This window comes from Dipodomys ordii, unplaced genomic scaffold (genome assembly GCF_000151885.1).
Source record: "Dipodomys ordii isolate 6190 unplaced genomic scaffold, Dord_2.0 Scaffold95, whole genome shotgun sequence".
Classification (NCBI taxonomy): domain Eukaryota; kingdom Metazoa; phylum Chordata; class Mammalia; order Rodentia; family Heteromyidae; genus Dipodomys; species Dipodomys ordii.
Window position 1 is genome coordinate 1956903 of NW_012267311.1, and position 14730 is coordinate 1971632.

General features: G+C 42.9%; 2 protein-coding genes across 3 annotated transcripts in view; one reads left to right on the forward strand and one right to left on the reverse strand.

Moving 5' to 3' along the window:
• The window catches only part of Aco1 (aconitase 1, soluble), a 50689-nt gene extending 44859 nt beyond the window's left edge, over positions 1–5830 (forward strand). Inside the window, exons 18-21 of the mRNA XM_013026642.1 lie at positions 637–784; positions 2339–2461; positions 3312–3497; positions 5013–5830. Coding sequence (XP_012882096.1) covers positions 637–784; positions 2339–2461; positions 3312–3497; positions 5013–5126 — 571 coding nt within the window. The 3' untranslated portion in view covers positions 5127–5830. The remainder of the gene's footprint in view (positions 1–636; positions 785–2338; positions 2462–3311; positions 3498–5012) is intronic.
• A 2997-nt stretch (positions 5831–8827) lies between these two features.
• Ddx58 (DEAD (Asp-Glu-Ala-Asp) box polypeptide 58) overlaps positions 8828–14730 on the reverse strand; it is a 46609-nt gene continuing 40706 nt past the window's right edge. The window contains exons 17-19 of one of the 2 annotated variants that reach the window (XM_013026655.1): positions 12760–12903; positions 11046–11374; positions 8828–9128 (exon numbers count right to left, since the gene is read on the reverse strand). In XM_013026655.1, coding sequence (XP_012882109.1) covers positions 11078–11374; positions 12760–12903 — 441 coding nt within the window. In that variant the 3' untranslated portion in view covers positions 8828–9128; positions 11046–11077. Of the gene's footprint in view, positions 9129–10932; positions 11375–12759; positions 12904–14730 lie in introns of those variants that run through there. The other variant, XM_013026654.1, reaches the window with a different exon arrangement.

Here is a 14730-nt window from a genome sequence, read left to right on the forward strand (position 1 = left end):
ATCTGTGTCTCCAGTCGAGCATTTTGCTGGTTAATTGGAAATGGAGTCTCCTACTCTTCTGTTCAGGCTGGCATTCTTCCAACTTCAGTTTTTCAAGTCTCAGCCTCTTAGATAGCTGAGATTATAGGCATAAACCACTGGTTGGTGCCTGACAGTTGTTTTGCTGGTTTGGTTTTGGTAGTGCTGAGATTTAAATTAGGGCCTATGCTCACTAAGCCAGTATTCTTGCCACTGAGCCTGATATGGTTACTTTTTTTTTAAAGTAGTTTCTAATATATTTTCAGAATATTTGTTGACTCCCATCTGACTAACTTACTATTCCCTCGTTTGTATTTTATTTATAGCTTGCCGTGATGAATAAACAAAATAAATCTTTTTAAAGTCCTTCTTGGTTTTCCTATCTAGGTTCAAATGCCTCTAGCTTGATTCTAGAAGTAATTGATTTCTGCCCTTCTCTGTTCCATGTGTCACTGTGCCGAGGCGGAGCTCTAAGAACAGCTTTTAGGACTTGGAGGCGAGGACTTGGTAGCATCATAGCAAGTGCTAGGTTTATTGTATTTTTCTTCTCTTGGGGTAAGCTAAGTGAAATCTCTGCTCACTTTACTAAACTGGCTCCTCTTCTACCTGTGTAATTAGCCTAACACCACGAGAATTCAACTCCTATGGCTCCCGCCGGGGTAATGACGCCATCATGGCACGGGGGACGTTTGCCAACATTCGCTTGTTGAACAAATTTTTGAACAAGCAGGCGCCGCAGACTATCCATCTGCCTTCTGGAGAAACCGTAAGTACTGCTTCTGCTCCTTTCAGAAGGTGGCACTTCTTAGGCTCTGGGAGACTGGCTCTTTACACAGTGGCTTTCCTCTTAGTCTACCATAATTCCTCTTGCTAAGTTAGGTGCCTATGTTTGTGAAGTTTGTCACTACCTGAGATTAATTCTTCTCCATCATGTACATCTTATTTCTTGGGAAACAAGCTTAAACAGTCTTTAACATTTCATCGGTCAAGTATTTAAAGGGAAATTCCCAATTGAATTAGAGAACATTTATCAAGAAGTGCTATTGTACATTCTTCCCAGTATTTAATTCACTGAATCTGTGGGGAAGAGAAGGATCTACAGGCCCTTTGAGACCTGCTTCAGTCCTGTAGCAAGCCATTTGGAGCTGGTGTGTGGGTAGGGTTGCTTACTCACAGACGGGGTGTGTCCGAAGTGAGGGAACCTGCACTTGGAGCCACACAAGTCTGGGTTGAAATCCCAGGTCCAGTTCATTCCTGCTTTTGGCCCATTATTTCCCTCTGTAAGCTTACAGGTTTTTTGGTTGTTTTTTTTTTTAATTAGTATAGTAGAAATAATACCTTATAGGCTTTATGGCTAAAAAAAAAACCCAAATGGAATGACATGAAAACTTTGGTAGTATCTACCATGGCGGGAGGGGGAGGGAGGTGGGGGGGGGCCTTAGTGCCCCTCCCCTTCCCCCAGTGAATGCTAAGAAACTGCCAATTTAACCCACTTAATCAATAACCCTGCCAATTTGTTTCAAAATGATGGTCATTAATACCTGTAGCACTTGACATATGCCAGGAACTGTTCTAAGCATTTTGTATATTCTGGCTTTTCTAATCCTCATAAGAACCCTATAAGGAGGGAATTGCAATGATCTGTGTTTAACTTGAGAATGTGCAGCATCAAGAGGTTACATAACCCCCTGGAAAAGCAGAGCAAACTGTTTATCGGATTGTCAACTAGGCGCTGGTGGCTCATGCCTGTAGCCCCAGCTACTTGGGAGACAGATTGTAGTGACTGTGATCTGAAGCCTGCCTGGGCAGAGAAGAGTCCATGAAACCCCTTCTCCATGCAGACCTCCATGTAGACACATGCATGTTACTATACCTATTGAAGCCTAATATGAGTGGATTGTGCCCAGGCTGTGCCAGGGCAGGAAATGAGTCTGTATCTCAAAAGCAAAAACAAAAAAACAAAACCAAAACACAACAAAAACATGAACACAATGTGACTCTGTGGAAGAAGCTCTTGCCTAGTAACCAAAGGTCAAACCCCAGTACCACCACCAAAAAATTATATAGTTATATAATTTTATACACACACACTTATATAAAAGTCAACTTGGTAGAAATCAACACACACACACACATATGTAAAAGTCAACTTGGTAGAAATCAACAGGTAGAATAACTAAGGACTTGTAGGTTGAGTTTCCTGTTGACTTCATGTTGACTCCGTCTAGAGACTTTCTGTTCTCTCTCCAGGACTCACTAAGGCCTGGGCCACTTTGTTGCCTCTTCTGCATCTGTAAAACCTTCCTCTTCTCCTCCTTAGCTTGATGTGTTTGATGCTGCTGAGCGGTACCAGCAGGCCGGCCTTCCCTTGATCGTCTTGGCCGGCAAGGAGTATGGTGCAGGCAGCTCCCGGGACTGGGCAGCCAAGGGCCCCTTCCTGCTGGTGAGTGTGCAACAGAGCCTGTGCAGGCCTGTGCTCCTCCCCCCACCCCACCCGGGGATGGAAGGGAGGCTGGAAGGGCACCCTGGAATAAATTGCTGCTCTGCTCACCAAGAAGTCATTCCACAGCAAGCTCTGAAAAGTGTCTAATATGCATTCTTCTCCTGCCTCTGGATGGCTCAGTGAAGGGGAAGGCCCTTTAGTTGCTCAGCGACCATGTCCTAGAAATCACAGATTTTGGGGGAGGTGTGCAAATGAGCTTTGGAGGAACATTTGTGAATCTGACATTTTATCCAGAAGGTGTACACACAGATGTCTGTTCTGTACAGAGTTTCAAAGTGACCATAACATTTTCAGAGTTGGGGGCCCCACATGTATTTTAGGCCATTGTCTTGAGGTCTCCTTTATAGGAGGCTTAATATCAAGATGTTATTTGATTCAATTCAATCCCTGACACAGGAAGTATAAGGGCAGTGCACAGTAAGGACTGGCTACTGTGCCAGCTACTGTGCCATCTGTGAGGCTCTCAAAGGACAGACATGAGGGGGCAGGCCCAGGCTGCTAAGGGAGTTTTTCTGGCAAGAATAGGCTCCCAGTCTCTCAGAAACGAGGAGTGAGTACTTCACAGCCAGTGGAACCGCTTGCGGTGTGTCAGTGAGAATAGAGCCGTGTATGTGCACAGCCAGGCAGCTCCCCGTGGCCCACAGCCAGTTCATGGCTCGTTGAGTGTCCCCACAGACGGGAACACAGAGCGCTCTTACCTCCTGAGTGTTTGCTCTCCCTGAAGGCAGAGACGTTTCCATTTGCCTAAAGGATAAAAAAGAAAGGAACAACTACTCTGTTGGCTCTTCAGGGAATCAAAGCTGTTCTGGCCGAGAGTTATGAACGCATTCACCGCAGCAACCTGGTGGGCATGGGGGTGATCCCCCTGGAGTATCTCCCTGGGGAGAACGCAGACACCCTGGGCCTCACAGGGCGGGAACGATACACGATCAGCATTCCAGACAGCCTCAAGCCACGCATGAGAGTCCAGGTTAAGGTAAGTGGACTTCCCCATGCCCACACCTGCTGTATCTTTTGACAGGAAACAAGTGAGATTTAGGGAAACAAAAATCACTCAGTAGTGTGACCCAGCTATACTACTCCTGAGAATCTATTGAGCTCATTACAGATCAGGATACCATAAACACACTTGGCATCCATGTTCACTGCTGCTCTATTCACAATAGCAAGTTACAGAAACAGCCCAGATGCCTTACAACAGATGAGTGGATCCAAAACCTGTGGTACATATACACAATGGAATTTTACTCATCGATTACAAAGAATGACATTATGTCATTTGCAGGGAAATAGATGGATCTAGAACAAATAATGCTAAGTGAGGTAAGCCAGTCTCAGAAAAACAAATGGCATGTTTTCTCTCATATGTGGAAGCTAGGTGTAAAATATAGCTGGACATGATAACCTAGCCAGGACTCCAGGCGTCCACACACAGAGTAAAGGAGGATACCCTCAGGGGAGGAACCCAAAACTGTGACTTCTCTGTACATTTAGAATACTTATTAAAACAAACTCCAGAAAATGAAAAAAATGGGGTTTTTTGTTGTTGTTACTGTCATTGTTGGTGGTGATAGTGTTTAGTTTTGCTGTTTTTTTTTTCTATTAAGGATGGCAAGGTAGGTGTGCGGGGTGGGGGGGGAGGGAGGGAAAGTAAGGGTGAACAAATGCAGTCTTTCTGTTGGGCAGACACTGTGGAAAATGACCCATGTAACTTGTAGGCAGGGATGGGGGAAGAAACTGGGGGAAAGCAAAGTAAAGGATTACATTGTCCAAAAAAGAAATATACACATTACCTGACTTGTGAACTGGTAGCCTCTTTGTACAACATCATAATAACAACAACAAAATTATATAGGGCTGCATTAGCCTGTAGTCCTACTGATACCTTTCCACCAGCCTTCACAACATGAAGAGGATACCTGTGGATTCCTGGTTGCTCTGTACGTCACAGGATGACCCTCAGTTCCAGTCTCAGCTCCCAGCTCCTCCCTCCTGCTTCAGTCCCACTTACCCAGAGAATCACATAGATGGTTCAGAGAGAGGACATTTTCACATCACTTATGATGTAAATACGCATTCACCACTTCCTTGAGCCTCGCCCCAGCTCTGGCTTTAAAGCCTCACTGTAGAGGCAACAGTGACTGAGCCCCATGTGAGGAAGGCCCCAGGGCTGCCATCCCAAGACACTTCAACAGGGAGCCTGGAGAAGGCTGGGAACGTGTCATCCCAATGTCACCGCCATCATTAATTCCCTACAGTGCTCCAGTGAGCAGGTCAAACTCCTTGGGTCTTGGGGAAATGCAGTCTTGATTCAGTGGTCTGGGCCGGGGGGGGGGGGGAGAGACCGTGGTTGCTGGTACATGGGCCACATTGAGTGGCAGGCTAAGGGGCGGGCAGGCTGGTGCAGTCTCCCTGAGCTGTGGGTGATCTGCTCCTCCCCCTCAGCTATCTGCCTCCGCTTCATCCATCTTCTCTCTCTTCTCCATTGCAGCTAGACACCGGGAAGACCTTCCAGGTCATCATGAGGTTCGACACCGACGTGGAGCTCACATATTTCCATAACGGGGGCATCCTCAATTACATGATCCGCAAGATGGCCAAGTAGACCCAGTCTGGGTGCTGCTACCCACAAGGCACAGGGCTCCCAGCCTCCCCAACCCCCACAAGGCTACAGCCTTGTGGACAAAGCCAGTGGGCTCTGCAGTATTGAATGTCATCCCTGGAGGGGAGATATTTCCACATGCTCTACCTGTTTATCTTTTTATCGATTCCTAGAACTCAGAAGCTGGAATCATAAGAAGATCAATAGTGTCAGAAAGACAACTAGCCTGTCTCTAAAATCACTCAGCATGGGACACTGATTTTTCTTTTTTACCCTTGCCCATTAATCTTAAGCTGAACACTAACAAGCATCCTCATAATGCTTTATATCCTCTTTTATTGTTCCTTTCTCCTCTGCTCCAGGAAGTCCTTCTCTCACCTCAGGTCTGTTGCTCTGCATCTTAGAGCAGTGTTAACTGACACAAGCAGGCTAAGACTGGTTCACACTTCAAATCATCGCACTGACTGATTCCCCTTCACAGCTCATGATTCAGACAGCTTGTGGATAGGGCAAACATTGGAAATTTTCTATTATTATGTACCTTTTTTGAGAGATCAACACAAAAGACCATTTTCTCTTTTTATCCTTACCAATTTTTCCTAGAAAATTTTGCATTTGTCAAGAAGAGACCTTTGTTTGGAGGTGGCTGGGGGAGCAAGACAGAACATTTTATAACTTGAATGAGATTAAATCTATTTTCTTGGAAATTCTGTTGACTTTGAAATTGAGTGGGAGGGTGGCTGGGGTTTTGTGACGGAGAGAGTGCATCTTCCTGAAGCCTGTGTGGCTCTCATGTCTTCCTGTGTCTGCAAGGACACTGCATCAGCAGGAGATGGATGTGTGAAGGACCCAGCGGGTCTCCTGCCCTGTGAAGTAACAGACAAGAAAGACCAGCCCACAGCATAGCAAGGTCATAAGTATGGCGAGCCATACTCCTGTCCTGAAGTATATTTGCTTATCTTCACTGAAGGCACTGGAAGACATATCTGAGTCTGCTCAGGTAGCTAGAACAAAATACCACAGGTCGTATGGCTTACTCAATAGAAGTTTTTATTCTCCCAGTACTGGGCCTGTACGTTCTAGCCAACTTGATTTCTGGTGAGCTTACCCTTCCCCTGGCTTGCAGATGACCTTTCCTCGTATTTGTAATAGACAGGGAGAGTGAATTGATGTTATAATATTCCTTATAAAAAACACTATTTGCATTAGCATTCCTAGCTCCGTACAAATGTAAGGGTTAGAAACAGCATATGAATTCTGAGAGGACACCAACCTGTGCCTAACAGAGAACCTAAGTTAATCTCCTTCAATGATGTTCTTAAACATATTCACATTTTAAAATTAGAGCATCGTGGGAGAGAAAGTGTTGTTATACTATCTCAATAAGAGCTTAATTAGCAAGTCCTAAGTCTAGTAAATGGAGATATCAGAACTTGAAAGCTGATCTTCTGCACCAAAGCTACAGCTTTTCTTAGGTATTACCAGTTTATGAATCCTTGATTTCCCCTTAGTCTGTCTTCTCAGGAAGCCAGCATGCTGCCTCCTGCCCGGGCACCCAGGCTCCAGGCCTAACAGTCTGTGCCTGTGTGACTCCAGAGCTGCACCACAACCAGAGAGCTAAGAACATCCGCTAGCTCCTTATTCGGTCCCCAGAACCCCAGCTCCACCCAATCAGTTTCTGATTAAAATGGAATGCTCGGAGAGGAGCTTGTTTTGTATTTTCTAAAAAAAAAAAAGTTTCATTGATAAAAATCATATGTACTTGCTGTGTACAAATTGTTTTGAAGTATTTTGAAGTACATATTATAGAGTGGCTCCATTGAGTCAGTACCTTTTAGCAGTATTACAAGAATACTATTCATGGTGGTCAGGAATATGTTAGAAATAATGTATTGTTAACTGTAATCACTACGTTGTACAATAGAGCTCTTGAACTTAATCCTGTAATTTTGTACTCTTTCACATCAGCCCAGTACTTCCATTTTGTTTTTTTTGTTTTGGTTTTTTGTCAGTCATGGGGCTTGAACTCGGGTCTGAAGGCTGTCCCTGAGCTCGTTTACTCAAGGCTAGCGCTTTATCACTTGGAGCCACGAGCACCACTTCCAGTTTTCTGGTCATTAATTAGAGATGAGAATCTCATGGACTTTCCTGCTTAGGCTGACTTCAAACTGCAATCCTCAGATCTCAGTCTCTTGAGTAGCAAGGCATGAGCCTTGAGTGCCCAGCTTCCAGTTTTTATTAGTTTTACTAATTATTATTGTCTTTAAGAAGTTGCCCAAAGGACTTTCGACTGAACATGCAATTTATGAACACAATGGGTTCCCCAGCCTTTGGCAATTACCATTCTATTCTACATTTCCATGAGTTTTATTTATTTCTTTTAATAATATATCCAGAGGTGGGATTGCTGGATCATATATTTTTAGTTTTCTTCAGACTGTATGTATATTGTTTCTTTCTGGCTCTGTAAATGTTTCCATTGTGGCAAACATTCTCATTGCACTTTGATCTCTTTGATAGTAACCATTCTAACATCTTTGAAATCTCATTATAGTTTTAATTTTCAGTTCCCTGATGATTAATAATTTTTAATGATTTTTCACATATTAGCCATTTCTATGGCTTATATGTCTGTTGAGGTCATTTTAAAAATTGGATTATTTCATTTTTGTTGTTGAGTTGTAATATCCATAACGTCTAGATCTTAACTCCTTATCAAATGTTTGACTTGAAAATAGTATCTGTCCTTGTTTCCTTGTCTATAGAATCTTTTATTTTGATGTAGTCTTGTCTGATGTTTGTGCTTTTTGGGATTATTGCCAAAAAAAATCATTACCTATACCAATGTCAAAGATGTATTCAATACATTCCAGTACTTTCTTGTGTCAGGTTTCATGTTTAAGTCTTTAATTCATTTTGAGTTGATTTTTCCACATGGCATGAGATAAAGATCCAGTTTCATTCTTTTGCATATGGACTTCCAGTTTTCCCAACACCATTTTGGAAAGCAACTTCTCCGTTCTTCATTGTATGTTTTTAGCTCCCTTGTCAAAACTCAATTGATCATGTATATATTAGTTCATTTCTGACACATCCATTATACTGTGTGTTTTTATGACAGTACCATACTGTTCAGGTTGCTACAACTTTGTAGCATATTTTGGCATCAGATCTTTCACAATCAGGCCTTGGACAGAAAACTTCATTTCAGCGTGTAAACACCATGTCAGGACTGGCTGGACCCCCTAAGATAATGAGGCCTGTGGTTATAGAACAGGCATCTAATCTGAGCCACCTGGAGAACTCCAAAAAATACAAATGGCTGTGTACCCTACCAGGGTGCTTTCATGGGGATTGGGCCCGTGACCATGGAAAAGAGTCCCCGGTTCTGAGGAACAGCCTTTATCAGGAAAGCCAGCGACCAGCATTTCAACTGTTGGTCAGAAAAAGGCCCATGCCTGGGAGGGGCAGGATTCCATGTAAAAGTCAAAGGAATTCTTGGTGGTCTTGATTTAGCTTTCATCTGCTTTCTTCTAGTTTGAAGGTCTGTTTGCCTTCACCTACACTAACTTCTGATACACATTTCCCATAGACACTTCATATCTCCTATTACAGTTCTTAAAACTAAAGCGGTAAAGGAAGGGAATCCCATGTAAAAAGAGATAGTCTAATGAAATACCAATACAAAATAAGCTCCCAGCAAGTTGATTTAAGCAATCCATTTTATTACATCTTACTAAGAATATTATTAGTAATCATCAAGTGCCTACTACATAAGACGCACTTTTCATACATCTTATGAAAACCAATCTTTAGGTTCTTTTTCCTCATCTGCAAAATAAGCATCAGTGCAGAGAGAAGCTATATAACTAGCAAACTTCTCAGGCTACTTGCCCGCAGGACTGCTCAGCAGATCAAATGGAAGAAAGGCTGCAACTCATCCCATCCACCTGCAGAGTGATGTGGGTATCTTGGCCAGCTGTGCACTGGACAGTCTTCAGTCATCTTCAAATATCAGCAGGTGTTATGTGAAAAGGGTTGTGTGGTCCTGTGTGCTGAACATACTACTGAACTATAACCTCTGAAGTTTTGCAATGCCATTGATAATCTAGTGATCTACAAACATTTGATGTCGATCAATTTTAGGAAGAAGCTTAAATGAAATTCTGTGTGTGTGTGTGTGTGTGTGTGAGAGAGAGAGAGAGAGAGAGAATGAGTTCTGGTGCCTGACTTGAGGGCCTTCTGCTCTCCTTGGCTTTTTTGGTGGATAATTGGACTCTCATGGACTTTCCTGCCCAGGGCTTGGCTTTGAACTGTGAACCTCAGATCTCAGCCTCTTGAGCAGGACTGCAGGTGTGAGCCACTAGCACCCAGCTCAATGAAATTCTTGATCTGATAGAAATAATAAAATTCTTCCTGTTGTCTCCATGTTTCTGAATTGTCAACAAACCTTTCTGAGAGACACCAGAATAAACTTGGGTACATATGCTGATTATTTAAGTAGGAAGGACAGCCAAGAAAAACTACTTTGGCAGTATCATTCAGGGGACTTGGATTAAAAACAGCCCAAGTGTTAACCATTAACTATTATTGGGTAATGGCTTCAGATTACTATTCAAAGAACATGAGAAGAAATGAACAGAACATATGAGGCTGATAAAATACCAAAAGCCCTTTTCAAGGAATGCTGTGTAACTGATGTGCTCTCACTACTGAAATGTTTCCACTACCATGCTACACAGTGGACTGCTATATATCTGTTGCCTTAACACATACACTTAGAATGACATAGGTATCAGAAAAGAGGAACCAATGTAAAGACTGGGAAAGAGGAAAGACAAAGCAACAAGAGTTGGGTAGTTTCCTTGATTTTTGTTTTGATGGTATGGGGGTTTGAACTCAGGGCCAACTCACACTTGTTTGGCAGGTACTCTACCATTTGAACCACATCCCCAGCCCTTTTTTGGTTTAGTTTTGCTTTTTTTCAGTCAGTTGTGGGGCTTGAACTCTGGGCCTGGGCGCTGTCCGTTGGCTCTTCATCTCAAGGCTAGTGCTCTACCACTTCAGCCACAGTACCATTTCTGGCTTTTTCTGTTTATATGGTGCTGAGGAATGGAATCCAGGGCCTCATGCATGCAAGGCAAGCACTCTATCACTGAGCCACCTTCCCGGCCCCATATTTTTCTTTTTTTTTTTTTCAACTTAGGTCTCAAGCTTTTTGCCAAGGGCTAGGCCACAATCCACCTACTACATCAGTGGGTCTGGCAGCTGCAATCACCCCTAGCCTTGAGCAGAACAATATCATTAACTGGCATGTTAAAATGAAAACTCTTTGTACATATAACTACTTAATGATTTAAAAAAGAACAATTTCAGCAGATTGTTAAGGACAAAGGCCAATCTGTAGTAGGTTAGGAAAAAGAAGGTATGGAAAACCTTTCCACGTCTCATTCGTTCCTCTCAATGTACCCTGAGAAGTTACATGTTCGTTGGCAGTAGGGTTTGTTTTGTTTTGTTTTTGGTGCCGGTCCTGGGGCTTAAACTTGGGTTCTGGGTGCTGTTGTTGAGCTTTTTTGCTCAAGGCTAGCATTCATTTGAGTCACGGCTCCATTTCTAGCTTTTGGGGGGTTACTTAGAGAGAAAAGTCTCACAGCTCCTCCCTGAGCTGGCTTCAAACCATTATCCTCAGAGCTCAGCCTCCTGAGCAGCTAGATTAACTTTTCCCTAAGCGCTGTGAGTTCTGTTAACCTGCAAAGCATTCAATGCTATGATGCCCTGTGTTTTGTGTATGTAATGAGGTTCAAACTGCTGAAAACAGAAGGTGAGGTTAAGTGATAAATATTTAATACAGAATGAGCTGTCGAATATCATCATAGAGGAACCGCAATTCATGGTGGTACTCACTGGATTAATTTCACTCACCACTGCCTAGAGCAGAAGACTGAGGTCCTAAGTCATATGGACATTTCTGCAGGAGCAAATTGTGTCCACTCATAGTTAAAGTCCTTCCACCTTGAGAACCATGTCTGAGCTCTGGTTGCAACATCCTCTACAACAAAACTCTGGATTTTGATGACCGGAATCTCAAATGCATTATACTTCACGTGTATTCCCCAGTCATGGTTGCAGTCTGGTCTGGCACAGAATATCTTTGCTTTCTTCACAAAACTCCCATAGGTCTTGGGCTTGGGGTGTGGTTTAATCACAAAGCGCTCTTTGAAGGCATTTCCAACTACAGTGTAATGGCAATCCTAAGGTAAAGGGAGACACAGCGCAAATAAGAGAATGTTAGAAGCAATCCCTGATTGTGATTTTTTTTTTTTTGGCCAGTCGTGGGACTCAAACTCAGGGCTGGGCACTGTCCCTGAGCTTTTTTGCTTAGGGCTAATACCCTATCACTTCCAATTATTTTTTTAGGTGGTTAACTAGAGATAAGAGTCTCATAGCCTTTCTTGCTCTGTCTGGCTTCAAACCATGAACCTCAGATCTCAGCCTCTTGAATAGCTAGGATTACAGAAGTAAGCCACCAACTCCTGGCATTTTTTTTCCTTTCTTTTTCCTTACAAGGGGTGGGGGAACCTTCAAACCAAACATGGTGGCTCACACCTGAAATCCTAGCTACTTAGGAGGCTGAGATCAAGAGGACTACAGTTCAAAACTAGAACACAAAGTTTATAAGCCCCTTTCTCAACTAAGAGCTGGGCATACCAGAGCACATTTGGCATCCCAGCTACGAAGTATAACTAGGATCATGGTCCAATTCATTGGTGACACCCTATTTTAAAAATAAAAGAAGTGGCTGGGAAGATGGCTCAGTGGTAGAGTGCTTGCCTTGCATGCATGAGGCCCTGAGTTCGATTCCTCAGCACCACATAAGCAGAAAAAGCCAGAAGTGGCGCTGTGGCTCAAGTGGTACAGCACTAGTCTTGAGCTGAAGAGCTGAGGGATAGCACCCAGGCCCCACTCCTGACAAAAAAAAAACAAGGAAAAAGGACTGAAGGTGTGACTCAAGTGGTAAAGCACCTGCTTAGCAAGCAGAAAGCTCTGAGTTTAAACCCCAGGAGGGCAAAAAAAAAAAAAAGCCACAGTCACCTGAGATGAAAAGCAGGTATGTTCTCACTTAATTTTCAGTTAGGAAAAGAAAGAAATACGAGTCACCTGAGGGCCAGCTCAGGGTCCATTCACCCAGTCACACACTGGAGGATTGCTAAGTGAGGGGACCCAGAGCGCCTCACAAACAGGAGGAAGACAAACTTCCCAGCAAACCTGGCTCCTAGAAGCAGATGTTCCTCATCTATTCAAAAAGGAGAGCTGTTAAGATCTGTGAAGGGCAAGACTCTTCTTATCTAACCCTCTTACAAAATAGGCAACATGTCACCCTACCAGGTTGTGGGCCTCGCAACCTACTTTTCTTGTCCAACTGTTACCTTGTCATCTGTAATCTAATCTGTGTGCCCTTCTGTAGTGACACTGTCTTGTATTCCTATACAATTAACCTTTTTACCAAGAAGGTCCTATATTTTTTAAAATACAAGAGCCATGACAACAATAGCAACAGAAGTAATAATATTCCTCCCATCAATATTTCATAGAGAACAGACATCAAATAGGTCTGGAAAAGAAGGCTGCTTATTACCTCTATCACTCGGACCTCAGCCGTGTAGCATGCCAAACCCTTGCACTTGCCACACAGCAGTTTCTTATTCTCCTTAACAGGAGCAGGTTTGGGTTTTTGTTGACTGTCTCTGCTGAATTTTTCATCAATCTGTATCCGGTGAACCTGCATCCCAAAAGAAAAGCCATATTAACTGTAATTCTGAGTACTGCCACAGCATAATGATTTGCAACTTCCATGGAACTAAGCCAACTATTTGTATTGTTTTTTAAACATCTCATAGATGATTTATTGGTTCTCCTAATGGTATTCCAATTGCTTCTTCAAAATGCCCATAAAAGGCACTGTACATAGAGTGTATGATTCATGTGAACCATGCTTTCTCTTTTGTGGTGGGCAAAACTTTAGAAATCCTAGGTGGGTGCTGGTTTACTCAGGAGACTGAGATCTGAGGATCAATTTGAAGCCAGTCTGAGCAGAAAAGTCCCTGAGGCTCTTATCTGTAATTAACCACCAAAAAGCTGGAAGCAGAGCTATGGCTCAAGTGGTAGAGTGCTAGCGTTGAGCTAAAAAAAAAAAACTCAGGGACAGCGCCCAGGCTCTGATTTCAAGCCCCAGGACTGCCTTCTCAAAAACCTTTAGAGATCCTTTACAGATAGATACATAATACTCACTGTTTCAAACATAATGACACCTACCATAAGCGTCAACCTATTGAATGAAACAAAAGGAAGAGAGCCCCAATTGTCTAAATCTGTGTTTTCTCCCCTTCAATCCCAGAAAATGTTGAATTCCATGAGTTTAACACATATATATTTTAGTTAGTGGTGGTATCTGGGCTTGAACTCAGGGACTTGCATTTGCTATAGGGACAAATGACTGACCACCTGAGCCTTCAGCTCAGCTCTTAATATATACATAACATACTCAAATCTGACCTGAGTCTTCATTAAAGGGGATTTCTTGTTTTATGAATATAAGAGTTTTTCCACCTTGTTCTGTTAAACCTTTGCAATCAAAGTCTACCTCTTTGGACAGCAGCTGGGCTGGCTATTGATAGCAGGACAAGGATAAGCCTAAAATCTTGCTCCCATTTGCCAGGGTATGACCTGCTACCAATGACTCCTGACTATGCTTGCTTTGGGCTCCCGCTCATTCTTTACTATTTCTGTCTGTGGATGCTATTAAGTAGCCTAATTGAACACATATGTAAGCTGTTTTCTCCTCACCTCACCACTTGTTTTTGTGTGGATGTGCCAGTACTAGGGCTTGAACTCAGGGCCTTCCTGTGTATTATCTCTTAGCTTTTTCCTTCATCTCCAGCACTCTACTACTTGAGGTACAACTCTACTTCTGACGTTTTGTTATAAATTGGAGATAAAAGTCACTGTTTCCTGCCTGGGCTGGCTTCAAAGCACAATCCTCAGATCTCAGCCTCCTAAGTAGCTAGGATTATAGGCATGAGCTACTGGTGCCCTATTACTACCCCAATTCTTTTCCTGGCACACTGCTACAAAATGATGTATGCATCTGGTCTACCTCTACCTTCCTCTACAGTTACTGTGTTGATTCTGTTACGTGAGAGTAGCCTGTCACTCAAGAGAAGAGAGAAAAACTGCCACAGTTATAAACTCAATCTCAAGCCTCCCTTCAACTTACAAACTGGATGCACAGCTCAGTGGAAAGAGAACCCTACCAGTAAAATTAAAGAGAGGAACTAAAGCTTTCCCTATAGTTTTCCCACCAACAAAAGTAGTTTTAGATCTATTACTCTCCAGACTTAGAGAAATGTCCTTTGAAATTGTGCTGGTAATGTGGCTCACATAGTAAAACACAAGCCTACCATGTATGGTGCCCTGAGTTCAATCCCCAGTACCAGAATAAAAACAAAAAAGAGTAAACATTGACCAAAATATTGTAATTTTGGGTTAACTTGTTTTAGAACATTGCTTCTCACTACTTTTTCTAGCATAGAGAATGTGATTTTTTTTT